We start from the raw sequence: 18,851 nt of genomic DNA on the forward strand, positions 1-18,851 counted from the left end.
CAATCCAAGACAGGAATTGATTTATTAATTTGTATACCGCCAGTTTCAATGCTTTTGCTTACAGTATGTGGTAATGAAAAAGAGATGAGTGGAACATTTGCTGCACCACCACAAATGCATCCAATGCAGTGGTGGGATTCAGCCAGTTTGCCCCACTTCGTCAGAACCGGTAGCTAATTTTTTGTTGCCCAGGCCCAGAATGGACTTCCGGAAGCAGCATCCACACAGAGAACCAGTTATTCACATACTTGAATCCCACCACTGATCCAATGATGTACTTTATCTTCCAATCTTTCCCTAAAAGGGCTTGGGTTAAGTGTTGCTGGGCAGTAATCTACAGAAGTAATCAGCACGGAGAAGAATTGAGCACAGTTAATCTGTGTGCTCTAGATGTGTTAGGATATGTGAACTCACTATTTTCTTGATCATGTTAACTAGAAATGATAAATTTAAAAGTGGGAAATAGATTTCCAACCCTTCAAGGTTAAGGGAAGATTCCCTTACTAATGGTCTCATTACTGCTTCTTTTAGGCAGGAGGGACATATAGTCATCCTACAAAGATTCTTTATCTCCCATAAATAATAATCAGCATAGTGGTAGCTATTGCTTCTCTAGACAGCCTACCTATACCATTAAGATTCACAAGCTGAAAAAAATCTAAACAATGAAGCAAGGAGTTACTACAGTTCATCAATATATCCAGCCCCCAAATTGTAGACTTTATCTACAAATAACAATGCAAAAATCTCACAGTTATTTATGGGCTATTCTGATTCTTCCTTCCCAGCTTCTTGTAGTTACTCTACAATGTAGAAAAGCAATGCCAGCCATTTATATGCAGATGCAATGGAGACAGAAAATATTAATTCAAATGGACTTTAGTCTGTGCTCAGTCTTAGAAAGCAGAAGTAGTAACTGTCTACTTCTTCAGGCTTAAGATTAGGGATAAATTTGCTTTTTTTAAAAAAAAACGACAGAGGAAAAAATACATTTATACTATAAACATGCATTATTTTACATCCTCAAGGTGTTGCTTGTAAGGGGAGAGGGTCCTTTGGAGAACCAGGAGATAAAGGTCAAAGAGGATCACCTGGAGAAAGAGGTGGAAAAGGAGAGAAAGGCAAGTATACGCACCCCTCACAAACCAAATATTTAAATACTACAGTTTGGAGTCATTTATGTCCTTAAAGCCAGAACTCTTCTATGCATCAAATTAAATGAATCAGCCATACTAGATAATAGAAAAGGGCTGTGACTGCTGACCTTCAACTTTTTCTGTCACACTCTTTTTTCTTCTGACCTCTTGTGTCCCTTGAGGAAGCATTGTACCAACATTTTCTTCAATATTACCTATGGTTAAGGTATGTGATTGTATGAAGTAATAATAATAATAATAATAATAATAATAATAATAATAATAATAATGTTGAAAGGGTCCTTGGAGTGTGAAGTTGGGGAGAAAGACAGAATAAAACAATGTAAACAGTGGGTGCATTCTCCAGTAAAGTTTATTTTTCATGTAGGAGGGTGGCAGAGTTAACTATTATTTAGTTTTCTCACTGGTTTCATGTAAATGCTTTGTTTATATAGGAAATCCTGGGAACTGCTCATGTGGGCTTGGTCCTTGTGGTCCACCTGGCAAACAAGGTCTACCAGGAATACCTGGCAGAAAAGGAGAAATGGGAACACCTGGAAAATATGGAAGAAAAGGTGATCCCGGTTTTCTTGGTAGAAGAGGAGAACCAGGATCCTTAGTGAGTAATTGCTTTTTAAAATTATATCAAACCAATTAATAGAAGAAAACATATAGACATATGTGTAAGAGTATAAATAAGATAACATGATCTCATAATTATAATTAAAACAAAGGAAATGGAAGAAAAGATGCTTGATAATTTTTTCAAAAGTCTTCTTGACCTTTGCTCCTTGTCAGAAACAAACTGGTTTATTGTAGTCCCAATTCAAATGTTAATAAACAACAAATGTTAATAAACAACAGAAATCAACTGCACATTGTTGAAATCAGGTATAGATTTCTCCTTCACTGTGGTGTTATTGTGTTAGCCAAACTTGATGTCCCCAATGTCCACAATTCTTGATGCCTTGGCAGATTCCAAATATTGGGGAAGTGGTCAAGAAAAATAGACCCAGTAACAATAATCAAGCTATAGATTATCTAATAATTTTTTCAATACTATATGTTTTTCTTTTTAAGTATTAATATTTTTATTGCATTATCTGAAGTATCTTATAAGTAGAGTACAAATTATAATTTAACAAATAACATTTTAAGTCAGTCAGGTTTAGATGGAAATAAATGAGCATGGCTGTGGCCATTTTCCCTATTCATTTTCGGTTGACACATTGAAGGGGGAGGGGGGATTGCCAGCTGCTTTGCTAGCCAAAATAATCTTTTGTCCCATGGGAACCAAGGTCATTGGCTATGTTCTAACAGAACTGAATGCCATGAAAACAAATCATTAAACAATATCCATAATCTTCTTAAGAGATTACTATTACAGACTATGTCATGGGGGAAATACGTTAATCAGTTTGTTGTCTTCTCAAACAGAATAAATTTCTCATAAAGTAGAAGGAGAAAGTAAGCACCACACTCTTTTCTCATTCTGTTCATTGAATAAAGTTTATAATTGCAATATTTTATTAATTCAAATAAATAATTGAGTGAATTTAACAATAACCTTTTTAAATTTCTAAGGGATTGCCAGGTCCATTTGGACCGACAGGTGAAAAAGGAGATAAAGGTGACCCAGTTGAAGTAAGAATCAAAGGTAATTATGCAAACTACTATAATTATAAGATTTGAGAATTGCTACTTTGATATCTCCAAATCTTGTAGTGCACTTTGGGAAAAAGAAAAATGAGGATATACTTAAAAGCAATGGGGTACTTGTGTTTAGTTCAAATGCAATTATCTTATCTTAATTAAGCATAATGCCTATAGTTTCCTGTTCCACAGTGAGTCATATGTTTTACAATGTCTTGTTTAAACTACATCTGAACCAGGAAATTTTGAGTTGATCTTGGTTTACCAGTACGAAACAAGGAAACTGACAAAGATAACATAAAATGAAAAATTAAGCCTGCATGATGTGTTCTGCCATTTAGTCTGCATCTGCATGTTTCAGCAGTCTTTCGAAGTGCATGATAGGAATTTATAAATTTTCCTTCTGAGAGAATTTGAGAGAAATCTGAGATTTAGAGCCTGGGTTGCTCTGTTTTCTACTTACAAAGAGGTACTCTGAAGTTCTTTTCAACCATCAGAAATTGCTTATTAAAATTAACCCTAAAAGTGACCTATGTAGACCCTTGAAATCAACACAAATCATCTATCCCGTGAGATAGGGTTAAACATTTGGATTTAATAAACCAATCAAGTAGTACTTGGATTTGATTTATTATAGCCCTTATGTAAATAGAATGGAAAATGAAATAATAAATAATGATTATATGATAGGTGTCAGTTCCCAAAATGTAATCTATGTCATAATTAGAATAAACCTCCCATCTTCATTTTTGTAACTCACTGTTAATAATAATGTGGGGAATGCTGCATCTGCATCTTATCATATATCTCACCACTGAGTAGTACTTATTTCTCTATTTCATTATGTAAGGTAGGTAACCTACAGCATGCTTCCAAAAACCCTTTGAATCAGTTCAGAACCCCTAAAAAAGGCAATTTGTCCAATCTGCTATACACTGAAGTATATATTTGCACATATATTTGAACATGTAAGAGAAAAAGAAGAGATGACAGCAGTAATAGTATTGGAAAGAAAGAAAAAGCATTAAAAGAGAAAGACTAGATAGTAGTGCCCATTTTGTCTGTGGGACCTATCTAGTGTTTAAGTCCATCTACAGTTAAGCCCACCTATTATTTTCTTAAAGGTCCTTATAAAATATTCAAAATGTGAATATTTTGAATATAAAATATTCAAAATGTGGCCTTTGACAAAAAAGAAAACAAAAAATAAATTATCCACTCCTTATATAAAATAACCTACCATATACTAGTTTTCTAAAGACATCTTGAGTTTTAACAAATATCTGCATCTGCAAAACTCAAACATATTATAACCTATCTAAATTCCAAATGTTTACAATATATGTTCTCATCTGTCTCATTAGGACTGCATTATAATTAACTTTTTAAGAAAAAGACTAAAATTGTGCACATTCCATATAGATATTATATATCTATATTAAAGATGGTTTTTACTGGGGGTTTTGGTTAATATTCCTTGCAAGACAGAAGGGAATTTTGAACTATACAGGCTCTATGATATGCATCCAGTTTTCTTGATTATTACAATATAATTATTTCCTTTGTATATATTCTTGTTCTACAACTATTGGAAATAATATTTCTTATTAACTGAGGCTGGCTTGAATTGTAACACAAACATATTTCTTCAGCTATTTATGATAAGCTTTCCATCATTTGTAGGGGTAAAAGGACAAAGAGGTGTTCCAGGGATACGTGGATTTCCAGGAGTAAACGGCACTGCTGGCAGGGCTGGAGATGAAGGATTGACGGGTGATAAAGGGACTCAAGTAAATCTGATTATCTTGAAGCCTGACTTTTATTGTAAATCAGTATTTGTTCCTTTTCAATGAAATTTCAGGAGTTGGCAATATTTGGACCTCTGTGTCTGGTCTCAGCAATTCATAATAAAAACTGTAATAGAGAAGCTCAGAAGCTAAACAGGGTTGAACCTCCCTAACCCTTCAATGGAAGATCTTCATGACATACAGGTAGTCCTCGACTTATGACCACAATTAAGCCCAAGATTTCTGTTGTGAGATATTTGTTAACTGAGTTTTTTCCCCCATTTTATGACCTTTCTAGCCACAGTTGTTAAATGAATCATTGCAGTTGATAAGTTAGCACTCTGGTTGTTAAGTGAATCTGGCTTCCCCATTGACTTTCCTTGTCAGAAGGTCGCAAAAGGTGATTGCATGACCTTGGAACACGGCAAGGGTCATAAATATGAACTAGTTGCCAAGTATCTGAATTTTAATCACATGATCATGGGGATGCTGGAAAGGTCATAACTGTGAAAAACGGTCATGAGTCACATTTTTTATTGCCATTGTAACTTTGAACAGTCATTAAACGACCTGTTGTAAGTCAAAGACTACCTGTGTCAAGACTAGACCCTAGCCACACACATAAAACAAAACAAAACAAATAAGACAATGGCAAACTATTTTTGTAAGCAGACTTGTTTTCTAGCTCTGGCTAATTTTCAGGCAGATTCATGCTTGATGTTTCTAAACCTCACCTGGACTGAGTAATTACCACTGAGATGGCCTGAGATGGCCTACTCATGTTGCAGTTGACTTGTTTAATTGTTTATGGATATGCCATTGGTTCCTAATAAATACATGTAGTGCTGTCATCATCAGCGGTAAAGAAAACAATCAGTAGAAGCTTAAGTTAGGTGGGCATTATTAAGCTGCCAGGCAAAATATTTTTGTCCCTTCAAGCCTGCATATGGCTGGAACTCATTCTTGAATTTATCAAATTCTAAGTTTTTAAAATGTTTTATAGTTGTTCGTTGTGAATTTAGTCCAAGATCACTACTCTGATAAAATATAGTTAATACATGTAGTTAATTATGTGACAAGACTTAAACTAATTAGAATTTAGACTAGACACCCTGCACACACATGATAATTGACTGCATCTAGATAGGATCTTGAATCAATATGAATGCAATAATATTTAAATGACATTCAGATCACAAATATTATTTTGTTTTTATCTGAATGGTGGACAGGGAGAAGATGGAAGAGCTATACAAGGTGAGAAAGGATTTCCTGGAGACCCTGGAATTCCTGGCTCAAGAGGTCAAATGGGGACACCAGGTTTTGGGATTCAGGGCCTACAAGGAGTCCCAGGCTTACCCGGAGATCCAGGAAACCCTGGTTTGAAAGGAACATCTGGACCAAATGGTCAAAAAGGTAATCTAATTAATGTTGAAAATAAAAAAAAGGTAAATGCAGTTTTCAATTGGATATTTCACCAATACAGAACTGTTATTGCAGCACTAATATAAGAATAAAACACAAATAGTCCTTGACTTACAACCATTCATTTAACGACAGTTCAAAGTTATGGCAGTGCTGAAAAAAGTTACTTATGATCTATCCTTGAAACTATGATCATTGTACCATTCTGCATTCATGTGATAACAGTTTGGGTGCTTGGCAACTGGCTTGCATTTATGACAGTTTTACAGTGTCTTCTGGTTCATGTGATTGCTATTTGTGACCTTTGCAGTCAGCTTCTTATAAGCAAAGGGAATGGCTTAATGACTGCATTGCTTAGTGACCAAACTTCCAGGTACAATTATGGTGATAAGTCAAAAACTACCTGTATTGATATCTATGTACATTTATTTAGAAATAAGTTTAATTTTATTTAGTGTTTCAATTACTTAAAATGTTGCCAGAACTAGAAGGAATGTTTACTTACAAATAATTTTCAGCCAGTTAATAAACCATTATTGGTTTAATGGTCCAGAAGATGGGGAGTTGAGACTCACATAATTTTTTTTCTATTTTAGGTATTACTCTTCCAAGTGGAAGAACGTATCCCGGAAATCCAGGTTTACCAGGATTTAAAGGTATACCAGGTATGGCCACAAAAATAAAAGAATTCTTTTTGCTAAACCAAGTTAATTGTCTTCATTTTAAAAATAAACAGCCCTTTATAATTTAGCTTCATACAAAATTACATGTGGCAAAATCATTTTAGAATCAAAACAGAAATATAAACGTAAGGTCCAAAATAAAAAGTTGGGTAGATTATTTTGTGATATTCTGTGTAGGAAGATTGAGACATTTTATACTGACTGTGAGTTTATTGATGTACATACAATATCTATACACATAGACATACACACATATACATATATATATATACATATACACACATACTATACTCACAGACATATATGTAGTTGATTAGCATGAAGGTGCTTTGTAAAGAATAAAAAAATGAGTCTCTACTATATTTTGCTTTTTGATTCTTTTTGATTCACTATAGAATTCTATCATATCCTTCTAGAAAAGTTGGATGAAATTTGTCTCCTCTATAATTTTAAAAAATCCTTAGAACTGAACTCAGTGTTATGATGATCTGATTGCTTGCACTGATGCTTTTGGGCAACTACCAAATATTAAAACAGAAAGATTAAAATGAAGTTATTTTTTTCAAAAAAAGTTATTAAAAGTAGTGAATAGAACAATAAAATATAATACAAAGTAAAAGAAAAGATAGAAAAAAGAAAGAAAAACAATATAAAAAGTTTCTCCCCAGAAAGTGACTTGAGAGGTATATCTTAAGAAATTTGTAAACTTAAAATATAATTGAAAGAATCAAATGCCACTTTAGTTATTAGGTAATTCCTTATTTGTGACTTCTTAATGTTAAACGTGTATTGTTTAGCTTGATTGGTAGTCATTTTAAAATATAAAATTTTTAATTATAAAGATGGTTGGCTGAGTTGTCTACAAAAACCACACAAAGCAATTATTGGAAGGATTTGTCTAATAGGAAAGTTGGTTACCTGCAACCTTTCTTTAGCTTCCTGAACAGAGCTCATTTTCATTTTTCTTTTTAGAATGTTTAAAAGTGTTAAAATCCAGTTATGCACCCCTGCATTATTTCTGTATATTCAGGTCCAAAAGGGTTAAGAGGCCCACCTGGCCCACCCGGCTCCAACGGTTTTGATGGTTTCAAAGGCCAGAAGGGTAGACTAGGAACATCAGGCAATCCTGGTCCAGAAGGTAAATAAGAAAGACCAAGTATTTTATTTATTAAATATTGTCTACACTGCATTAATTATTGTTGCTTTCCTCCCTGTAGTTGATGGAACACTGAAACATAAACACATACAGATTCCTGAATGCTGAAAAATCATTAATTAAAATCATATTTAGGACAGAATTACAGCATAGTGATAGAGCTCTCTATTACTGAGATATTCAAATTGTTAATAAAATTGCAGCAGTATCATCTCTTTTTAACTATTTCTGTTTCTTAATTTCTTGTAACTTCTGAAAATGTAAAGAAGGTAGGAAAACTGGTTTCTACTGTATGCTTTCAAAATGTATCCAGAATTGATTGGGATCTATGTGATTACATATTACTCTGTTATTAAGAACTTTACAATCCCTTCCCCCCCACCACCAAAGTGGTGATCCAATAGAGATAGTTGTCTTTTTCCATACTATTTGGCATGATCATGTACTGTCCAAAGAAAATTCCAGTCTGTTTTGAAATCATGAAGCTGCAATCAATTTTCATTCTTGAAGAAATGATATTATTTTAATAAATAAATAAATATAGTAACATTATTTCAAATATGTAAAAAGTATAAAAAGTTACATCAGAATCTCATGAAAATTTTTAATATTTGTTATTGTTATGCCTGGTTGTACAGGCAGCCAGATGTTTAGACAGAGTTTGGCATTTTTATTCACCTATCGAGTTCTTCTCTAGGACTTGGGATAGAAAAATGTTGTTTGATAGTGTTAAAGGTATCATAGCAGGATGTAATCTTTCCAAGTAAAGCTGCCTTTTGAAAGTGACTGGTGGTGATTTGGTCAATGCTGATGGTATTCAAGAAATGCTCCATTTGTTTTGGGATTGCATCTAATATTACTATTGGTACTGTCTTTGCTTTTTTTTTGCCACAGTCATTCTATTTCTATTTGTAGATCTTTGTATTTTGTAATCCTCTCTCCCTCCCTCCCTCCAATTCTGATAATTTACCACAAAGAGAAAAATTTGAAGTATCTTAGGCTACAACACAACACCTTCCCAATGTATCAGGCTTGAGAATTAAGGGACTTGTAACACATCTGGAAGGCTACTGCAATTGCAATCTCAATGGACCTCAGAAGACTGACCTAGATATATTTCAGTCCGAATAGTATTTTCTGTGTTCTTATTTTATATACTGTTTCATTAGAAATTGAACATATTGAAATTAATTAACCATTAATGTCATTACTCTTAGGTGTAAGTGGTGAGATTGGTGATCCAGGTGATCCAGGTGAACGAGGTTCAAGTCTGGATGGCCCTCCTGGATTGCCAGGCCTTCCTGGACTTCAAAGTCCAAAAGGTGTTCCAGGTGACACCACCCACAGCCCTCCAGGTATCCCAGGCAACAGAGGTCTTCCAGGGCTACCAGGTTTACCCGGTCTAAGAGGTGACCCTGGTTTTCCTGGGCTTCAAGGTGAGAGGTCCATTTTCCATGCTAAAGATATAATTGAATTCCATCAGTAATATTTTATTTGCCAGAGAGGGGGATGGAATAAAAATAAATAAAACATATTTGTAGTATAAGAAGCTGAAGGCGCAGAGTTAAATTTTACTGGGGGGGGGGCGGGGACAGTTTTAAAAAGAGTTAATAGAAATAAAGAAGGAATATGGGAAGATGTAACAGTCCTTTTTAATTACCCAGGTGGTCCCTCTTATTTCTACTTTCTGTCTCCTGTTCAGAAACATATTCACTTGCATTTCCTTTCCTATAAAATATGGAACAATTCAATCATAGTTAATTCAGTAAACACATCAATCAAAATATAAGAAAAAAACAGAAGATAACAAAAAGAAGTGTGAAAACCAAAGTATCTTATGAATTAGAGAAATATTGTAAAATGTTATTGGGATTTTTGGTCTGAATCAAATAGAAGTGATGCATCTTGCCACATTTTGATTGCCCACAAGCACTGTAACATCACAGGACTTAAATTATGCATAGCAAATTCCATTTTCTATAGTAGTATCACAATCTTTCTTTCTATCTTTATTAGTGGGACTGAATGACCTCATCATTTGTTTTAAGATTTGAGAGATAAATGAGTTTTTAGTTCCTATTATTCTGTCCTCAGAACTCCATGTTTGAGTTATTTTAGGTAGATATGATTTCCCAAAGCTACCGATTCACTGATAAATCTGTTTTTGTGGTAAATTAGAGCATGATGCTAACTTATCATCATCATCAAAATATTTCTAGTGGGAGCAGTCCACAGTATAAACTGTGGAGCAAAGCTGTACAAATAAAGTCAATTTCTGATATAATTTTTATCTCTTTTATAGTAAATAGGATTTAAAGTCAGGAAAGAGCAATATTATCTGAAAGTATGCAGACATAATTAAGATTTTTTCTATTTTTTTAATGTTGCTTTGTAGTAAATCAGATTTAAAATTCCAGAAATGCCATGGCATCTACTACATTAAGCATGTTAATTTTTAACTTTTCTAGGAAAGTGAGATATTTATTGTCTCCCCCTCCCCCACCTATAAAAGTAACAATCTGTTTGCAGGACAAGTTGGCGCACCAGGACTTCCAGGAGCTAAAGGTCTCCAAGGCCAAAAAGGTGACACAGGAGTGATGGGTTATCCTGGATCACCTGGACTGGCCTGTGAGAAAATGTTGGAGGGGCTACCAGGAGCATCAGGCTCTTTTGGAGCACAAGGACCTAAAGGTGAACACATCACAATTTAATATGGGTGAAAAAAAAAATCACATACTGTATCTTAATTGATTATATTATCTGTGTGACTAATACATATTATTTGGACTCATCAGATAGCTGGCTTTAGGTTTTAGCCAACCTGTTCCTATTTGGCCTTCAAAGCAATAATCTATCAATAGCACTCAGCAGCAGTCTCCAATGGTGATAGATGGTTACTACATATCTACTACATAGAGGTTTTCCAGAAAACAGGGATTCCAGACTGCAAATCATGGAAATTCTTGTCCCTTCATGTCACTGAGCATTTCTTTTTTAAAATTGAGTTTTTAGTTATTGTTTAATTCAAGGTCATACCAAGATTTCTAATAAATCCAAACTAATTTAAACATTTATGTACATGAACATTTAACTTTTTCCCCCATTATTGGGAAGCAGGGAATGCTCAATAAGCCAAAATATACAAGGGGATGCAAATCTTCTCAAACTTGTTTATCTACCTATATATGTAAGCATTTATCATCATCACCCTATATTGTCTCTGCATGTATGTATATGTGAGTGTGTCTACACACATGCACATGTTGATCAGGAATCTAATGATAGCCTTGATGAAACATATGTGAAGTTATCTCAGTTACCTCAGCAGGGGTAACTGAGATAGGGTTTAGAGTCGTGGAAAGTCCCCCAGGAAACACCTAATGTCCCTGAGGTTCCACCCAATGTCCTTGGAATACCATCAAGGCAGGAGGTTGACTATTTCTGTACTTCTTTATCTTATTGACTGAGTGCCAGCTTCCAGGATGACCCCTGTTGAGTCCATCGCGAAATGGTAAGACACGAGAAACAGTTGTAGTTCTCAGGAAACCTTTTATTCTTCAGTTCAGCTTACATTGGAATATGGCGGCAACGCCCAAAACTCTCAGCCTCCTTTTATAGGCCTTTCCCGGGTCAATCTGCTACTTTTGGCGCGCCAGCACCCGCGCATGCGCACATGTACTTGTGACAGCCTGTCTGGTCCTGGGCAGCTTGCACCTGCCCGGGACCGCCTGCAATGCCCCGAGCCTGCTTGCAAGGCTCAGGACATAACACCCCTTTCCCCGGGCTAAAACTACGACCAATGCCATAATAATACACAACCCACTCTTAGTACAATGCTCTGCTCCTCCGATGTTCGGAGTTCCCCCCGTTTCCATTGCCTTAGTGTTTTCTACCCTTCTACTGGCTCTGTTTAGCCAATAGTGTTATGTAATCCTCTAAGTACTTAGGAGATTTCCTTGCTCTCTGTGACCTCCTAAGCTCTGGGTGTCTGACAGGTACCCCCTGACTGAGGGGTGATGTGTGCCTGTTCCCCTTGTTATGCCTTGGTGACTCCCAAGGACTGTGCTCCAATGCCTGGCCTGCTTGCTTGCCCACCGGGCTCGTCAGGCCAGGGCTTCTTCCAGTGTATGACCTGGTTGTCCCACCTAGCTGTAGGCTCTCCGGCCCTTCTAAGTGACTGTCACTGTTGGGCGTTTCTGTAGAACCTCCTAGGTCCGTCCAAGACCTGTCAGGAGGCTGTCTATTCCCTGAATCCCGTTCTGTGTCCGGGCTTGTGTGGGTTTCAGTACTGTCCCAAAACTCAGTTGTCCCCTGAGTGTAGTCAGAGGTGTTGTAGTCGGGATTTGGTTCCTCGACCACCTCCCTGTGTGTTTGCCCCCTTCTAGGGACAGGGTTGAAGTCAGGCCAACTAGGAGGAGTGTGTGCCAGCTCTCTTGCAGGGAATGGATTGTTGGGATGCTCCCGGGTATTCTCTCTGACTGGAGTACTGAGTGATGCAGGTGAAAAGTGATCATGCCCCTGGGGTGACTCCCTGGCTGGAGTAGGCATTGATGCCTGAGTTCTAGTTGGGCTCCATGACTTCCTGTTGGGAGCAATTGCGGAATTTTGGGATGGGCCATTTGTGGCTCCCTCATTGGTACAGGGCAGCATTCCATGCCCCTCCCTTTGCCCAAAGGGCTCCCCCTCCCCCCTGGAAAAGACCCAGGAGTCTCAGCAGGAAGGTCCCGTCTAGGGCAAAGTTGGTCAATGTGCCAACGCGGGACACGACCGTTGTCCAGGGATACCTCGTAGGATAGAGGACCTGTGACCCTGGATATAGATGCGGGGACCCGTGTATGACCAGGCCCGTAATTACGAGTCCAAACCGGGGCACCCACAAGTAGTTGCCTAGGTGCCCTGGGGTGTGAGACAGAAGGAGGTAGTCTATTCGGATGCAACCGGTCAAGCTTGGTAGTCAGTTTGCGCCCCCAGCGAAGTTCAGCTGGGCTTCTCCGTGTAGAAGTGGACGGTGTGGTGCGATAAGAAAGGAGGAAGTCAGCCAACCTGTGATGCCAGTCCCCGTAGGTGAGCCTCTTCAAGGGGTCCTTGGTGATGCGAACCATGCGTTCAGCCATACCGTTGGTGGATGGGTGGAAAGGTGCAGAAGTGGCATGACGAATCATGTTAGCCTGCAAGAAAGCTTGGAATTCAGAGGAAGTGAATTGAGGGCCGTTGTCAGACACAATGACGTCTGGGAGCCCGTGTGCAGCAAAAATCCGCCTCAGTACCTGAATAGTCTTTGCAGTGGTGGTGGAAGAGACAGGTACAACCTCAAGCCATTTTGAATGGCTGTCAACGAGGACCAAGAATAATTGACCCTGAAAGGGCCCAGCGTAGTCAATGTGCACCCTAGACCATGGGGACTGTGTTTCCTCCCATCTATGCACAGGAGCTTGGGGCATTTCAGGGCGTGAACGTTGACAAAGGTGGCAAGCATGCACCTTACCTTCTATGTCTTTGTCTACCCCTGGCCACCACAAGTGGCTGCGTGCAAGAGCCTTCATACGAACAATGCCAGGATGACCCTCGTGGAGGGAATCTAAGACCCTAGTCCTCATTGAGGTGGGAATGACAACCCTGCTTCCCCAAAGCAGACAACCCTGAGAGGTGGACAACTCGTTCCTTTTAGACCAGAAACTCTGAAACTCAGGACTAGGACAGTGCTCAGGCCATCCAGACAAAACCCAAGAAAGGACACGTGAAAGTGTGTGATCTGTGCCTGATTCAGCGGCTACATCCCTGGCATTCAGGGGGGACTCGGGCAAGGCTTGAATGGAGAGAATATTGATGGCTGGTGCGGGGTCAGCCTCTATTACCAGCAGGGGTAATCTACTGAGGCCATCAGCATTGCCCATTTCCTTCCCAGGCTTGTGAAGTAGGGAAAAAATCATATGCAGACAAAAAGATAGACCACCTGAGCATCCTGGGGGAGATGATTTGGGGAGTTTGTTTACGTGTGGTAAACAGTCTCAGCAAAGGCTTATGGTCAGTGAAGACCGTGAATTGCCTACCATATAAAAAATCATGGAATTTTTTAATTCCAGCAACAACAGCTAAGGCCTCCCTGTCTATTTGAGCATAGTTGCGCTCAGCTGCAGACAATGTCCTGGAGTAATATGCAACAGGAACCTGAGTTCCATCAGCCCTGAGGTGGCTCAGTACAGCACCCACCCCATAAGGGGAAGCATCACAAGCGATGCACACAGGAAGGGACTCATTGAAGTGTGCAAGTACACTGTTAGAAGTGAGTAAGGCCTTGACCTCATTGAAACTAGCCTCATGTGTTTGTGACCACTGCCACACTGCCTGTTTATCTAATAGCCTGTGAAGAGGCTCAGCTACACTAGCCTTATGTGGACGAAAGGAATTGTAGAAATTCAGAAGGCCCAGAAAAGCCTGCAGTTCGGCCTTAGACTTTGGCCTAGGGGTTTGCATAATGGCTTTTAGTTTGGATTCAGCAGGATGAATCCCAGCAGCATCAATTTTGAACCCCAGAAACTCAGTAGAAGGTACCCCAATTTTACATTTGTCCTTCTTGAGTTTGAGTCCCGTTTTCCTGAACCTTAACAGGACAGCCCTTAGCCTTTCAGCTAGAATGTGTGTGGAGTCTCCTGCAATTAAGACATCATCAAAATAGGGGCAAACCCCTGGTATACCCCGTAGTGTGTTTTCCATTACGCTTTGGAAAATCCCAGGAGCGACATTTACTCCAAATTGAAGTCTCTTTACCTTGAAAGCCCCTCTGTGGGTCACAATAGTCTGAGCTATAGCAGCGTCATCATCAACAGGCAGCTGTTGATATGCTTGAGCTAGGTCAAGCTTTGCAAAAACGCGCCCCCCCTTGAGGGAGGCCAGGATATGACTGACCACAGGAACAGGATAGGCATGTTGCTGCAATGCCTTATTTAGAGTGCATTTGTAATCAGCACAGATGCAAATGTCCCCATTTGCCTTAAGAGGCATGACAATGGGGGTCTCCCATGGACTGGAGTCAACATGTTCTAGAATTCCTTGTTGGATCAGTTTGTCCAACTCGGTGTCAATTTTACTCTTTAAAGCAAAAGGGACCCTTCTTGCTTTAATTCTAATGGGAGTGATCGTGGGGTCTAACTTTAGCGACACAGGGGGTACTTTGAATGTGCCCAGCTGGGGGCTGAAAACGTCTGCAAATTCTTTGCAGACTTCCTGTAGGTCGAGTGTTTGTAGGCTGTTGAGCCCTGTGACGTGTATCCCCAAGGCCTCAAACCACTCGAGTCCTATGAGACTCGTTCGTTCACCCTCTACTACTAGTAGGTCTAGTGGACCCTCAAAATCCTTATACTGTACGTTAAGGGTGGCCTCCCCCTTAACACACACTCTGGAGTTTTGAAAATCCGTTAGCACAATGTCAGAAGGCCTCAACTTGGCCTGGGTTCCGCTGCCGGAACAAATCTTCCTAAATGTGTGCATAGAAATGATCGAAAGTGCAGACCCCATGTCCAGTTCCATAGTTAATGGAACCCCTTGTAGCTTCACCTTAAGTGACAGCTTTTACTTAATGGGCTTGTGTGTGCCTGACTTGTAGATGCTTCTTCGCGAAGTGCAAAACCCCACCCTATTCTGGCTGGGGACCCTGGTACCTTTCAGGCGCAATTCTTCCTGAGGTTGTACCTTCTGACGGCCCAGGCACACAGCTGCAATGTGTCCTTGTTTTCCGTACGCCCGGCAGATAGCGGAGCAGAACTTGCAGTCGGCTCTCTTGTGGCGACCTCCACAACCGATGCACTTGGGGAGAGCTGAAGAGCTTCCTCTTGGTTTTCCTTCCTTTGTGGGTTGGAGACAGTCCACTTCCTCGTCTGGATCCTCCTCAGAGTTTCTTTGGACTTCTTCCTGGTGCACGGATGCAGCATCTGGACTGTTTCTGATCGGCCGCATGTTCTTGATGGCGCCACCCGCTGCTTCTTCTGCGGTGACCTCTCTCAAGGCATCTTGGAAGGACAAGTCCTCCTTGGCGAAAAGTCTCTGTTGCAACTCTCGATGCCTTAGCCCGCACACAAATCGGTCCCTCAGTCGTTCTTCGAGGTCCTTGAACTCGCAATGTTTGGCGGCTTTCCTCAGTGCGGCGATGTACTCCTTGGCCGATTCTCCGGGTCGTTGATTTCTCTGCTCGAAGGTCTGGCGCCATGCGATGACGGACATCTTAGGTTGGAAGTGCTCCTTCAGTAACTTCTTTAGATCTGCGTAGCTGACAGACTCTAAAGGAACAGGTGCTGCGAGGTTCTCAGCGATTTCGAATGCGTCTTGACCGCAAATGCACAGCAGGGTGGCAGCCTTCAAGCTCTCTTCCCTCACCTGGTTCACTTTGAGGTAGTTTTCCACCCTGGCTGCGTAGGACTCCCACCTCTCTGGTTGTGAGACGTCGAATTCCGAAAGCCTTCCAATCTTCGCCATTTCGTATCAGGAAGGGTCTATCAGCCAGCCTACCCCTGAATGCATGCTGGATTGGCGGGTAGCTGCCGAGTCAACGCCGTTCCTGCCGCTCCGGACTCACTCGGGTAAGCTTACACCTTCTCTTTTCCGATGTAAGGCATCCCACCTTCATCGCCAGTGTTGAGTCCGTCGCGAAATGGTAAGACACGAGAAACAGTTGTAGTTCTCAGGAAACCTTTTATTCTTCAGTTCAGTTTACATTGGAATATGGCGGCAATGCCCAAAACTCTCGGCCTCCTTTTATAGGCCTTTCCCGGGTCAATCTGCTACTTTTGGCGCGCCAGCACCCGCGCATGTGCACATGTACTGGCGACAGCCTGTCTGGTCCCGGGCAGCTTGCACCTGCCCGGGACTGCCTGCAATGCCCCGAGCCTGCTTGCAAGGCTCAGGACATAACAACCCCTATGTGGCACCCTGTATGATAAAGTAATAACCAAGAAAAGTATAAATATGTCTGTGATCCTCTGTTCAAGGTTCCCTCTTGCTTGGAGGGATCTATTTTTACTCAACTGAATAAATACATACAAGGCAAATACCAGGACTCTGTCTTTATTTTACTGAGCTACACTTATAGATATCAGTATGTAGAATGACCTTTCCCACTAGTTGGCTACTATGTCATTCTGAATATTTGATGGCATTGTTTGGTTAGAACCTTTATAAAATCTATAAGTATTTCATCCCTACTTGGCAATGAAACTTCTACACAAGAAGCTTGTGATTTGTTCCACAAGCAGCTCCTTGTCTTATCTTTGTTGTCTTCCACCTCCTTGTTCCAATAATATAGTCAATTTGATTTCTGTATACTTCCTCAGTGAACATGGGGGTCATTTTGGTTGCTGGGAAATTATGTTAGCAATAAAGAAATACTTGGATTGCCAGGAATACTTTCCTTATAGAAGGAAGAACATCAATACAGCTCTAAAGACTTGGCCTAAGAATTTCAAATTCTGCTTGTAAAAGTTTTAAAAGTTGTTCTAAACCATTGTAATTGAGGCTATCTTGTCTGCTTTCCTCTGCCTCCTCCAGTTCTGGGATACTTAGATATGGTGAGTGAAGAGGAACAAGTAGGCATAATTTCAAGAATACAGTTTTTTAATGCGGCCTTGGGAAGAATGGAGTAATATATTGCTTGCTGTATTTTCCCAGGACTGAAGGGTATTAAAGGTCCTGAAGGAGATATAGGAGAACCAGGCCCAGCTGGAATGAAAGGATTGCCAGGTGGTCCTGGAACCCAAGGGCCATCCGGCTTTCCAGGCTTACGAGGAGATCCAGGATTTTCAGGGGGAAATGGCCTGCCAGGTCTTCCAGGAACAAAAGGTATATGACTCTAATAAAAAATTCTCTGAATTTTAATTATAAATATCATGTTTAGCACATATGTACCACTTTCAATAAAATGGATATGAGCTGGTTGATTTGGGAGTTCAGAGTCTGAAAATATGGAAAGTGAACTTGAGCTGGACAAGCCATGGGTTAGTATTGTGGAATCCAGTCGATACATCAGTAGTGTGTAACTTAATGACCCTCTTCTCTCAATATTCTGTCAAGGAGACAAAGGATCCCAAGGCATGCAAGGTTTCCCAGGCCTCCCAGGAAATGCAGGAGAAATGGGAGCATCAGGTGTAAAAGGAGAAGAAGGACAAATTGGTCTGTCTGGTCCTCCTGGAGAATTTGGGAGAAAGGGTTCCAAAGGTATATAGAATAATATTGGTTTATGAATAACTTATTTCTGTACAAGCCAGAAGTTATAGCTACAGTATTCGTTTTGCATACTTTTTTGCATACTTTTTTATTATATCTTATTATTTGAGCAAAACCATTGCAATGATTATTCTCTCTCTCTCTCTCTCTCTCTCTCTCTCTCTCTCTCTCTCTCTCTCTCTCTCTCTCTCTCTCTCTCTCTCATCTCTCATCTCTCATCTATCTAATCCATTTCACTTGTATATGATTTTGGGTGGCATATACAGATAGTCCTCAACTTATTACTACAATTGAGCCCAAAATTGCTAAGTGAGAAATTTGTTAAGTTAGTTTTGCCCCATTTCACAGCTTTTCTTGCCACATTTGTTAAGTGAATCACTGCAGTTGTTAAATTAGTAATATGGTTAAGTGAGTCTGGATTCCTCATTGAATTTGCCTGTCAGAAGGTTGCAAAAGGGGATCTGGGACACTGCAATTGTCATAAATGTGAGTCAGCTGAATGTAAATCACATGACCATGGGGATGCTGCAATGGTCATAAGTGTGAAAAATTGTCATAGGTCACATTTTCAGTGCTGTTGTAACTTTGAATGGTCACTAAACAAACTGTTGTAAATCTAGGACTACTTGTACAATTAAACTATTTTAATTAAATTAAAGACAAGTTTTTTTACTATTATAGAATACTGTTAGGCCTCAATGTATCCAGGAGCTTTAGATAAGAAGTATAATGTAGTCCTGATTACACATTGTCACACTGCTCCTTAAGGAGATAGGCAAAAGGAGTGGATGAATGATTG

General features: G+C 39.7%; 1 protein-coding gene across 6 annotated transcripts in view; it reads left to right on the forward strand.

Moving 5' to 3' along the window:
* COL4A4 (collagen type IV alpha 4 chain) overlaps positions 1 to 18,851 on the forward strand; it is a 76,761-nt gene that overhangs the window by 36,320 nt on the left and 21,590 nt on the right. For all 6 annotated transcript variants that reach the window (XM_039350914.1, XM_039350918.1, XM_039350913.1 and 3 more), the window contains 11 exons: positions 1,029 to 1,121; positions 1,592 to 1,755; positions 2,721 to 2,793; positions 4,473 to 4,579; positions 5,809 to 5,992; positions 6,598 to 6,666; positions 7,715 to 7,822; positions 9,058 to 9,276; positions 10,370 to 10,531; positions 17,498 to 17,668; positions 17,900 to 18,043. In XM_039350914.1, the coding sequence (XP_039206848.1) occupies positions 1,029 to 1,121; positions 1,592 to 1,755; positions 2,721 to 2,793; positions 4,473 to 4,579; positions 5,809 to 5,992; positions 6,598 to 6,666; positions 7,715 to 7,822; positions 9,058 to 9,276; positions 10,370 to 10,531; positions 17,498 to 17,668; positions 17,900 to 18,043 (1,494 nt within the window). The remainder of the gene's footprint in view (positions 1 to 1,028; positions 1,122 to 1,591; positions 1,756 to 2,720; positions 2,794 to 4,472; positions 4,580 to 5,808; positions 5,993 to 6,597; positions 6,667 to 7,714; positions 7,823 to 9,057; positions 9,277 to 10,369; positions 10,532 to 17,497; positions 17,669 to 17,899; positions 18,044 to 18,851) is intronic.

The sequence above is a fragment of the Crotalus tigris genome, unplaced genomic scaffold (assembly GCF_016545835.1).
Source record: "Crotalus tigris isolate CLP2741 ecotype Arizona unplaced genomic scaffold, ASM1654583v1 scf7180000018364.571795, whole genome shotgun sequence".
Taxonomy (NCBI): Eukaryota; Metazoa; Chordata; class Lepidosauria; order Squamata; family Viperidae; genus Crotalus; species Crotalus tigris.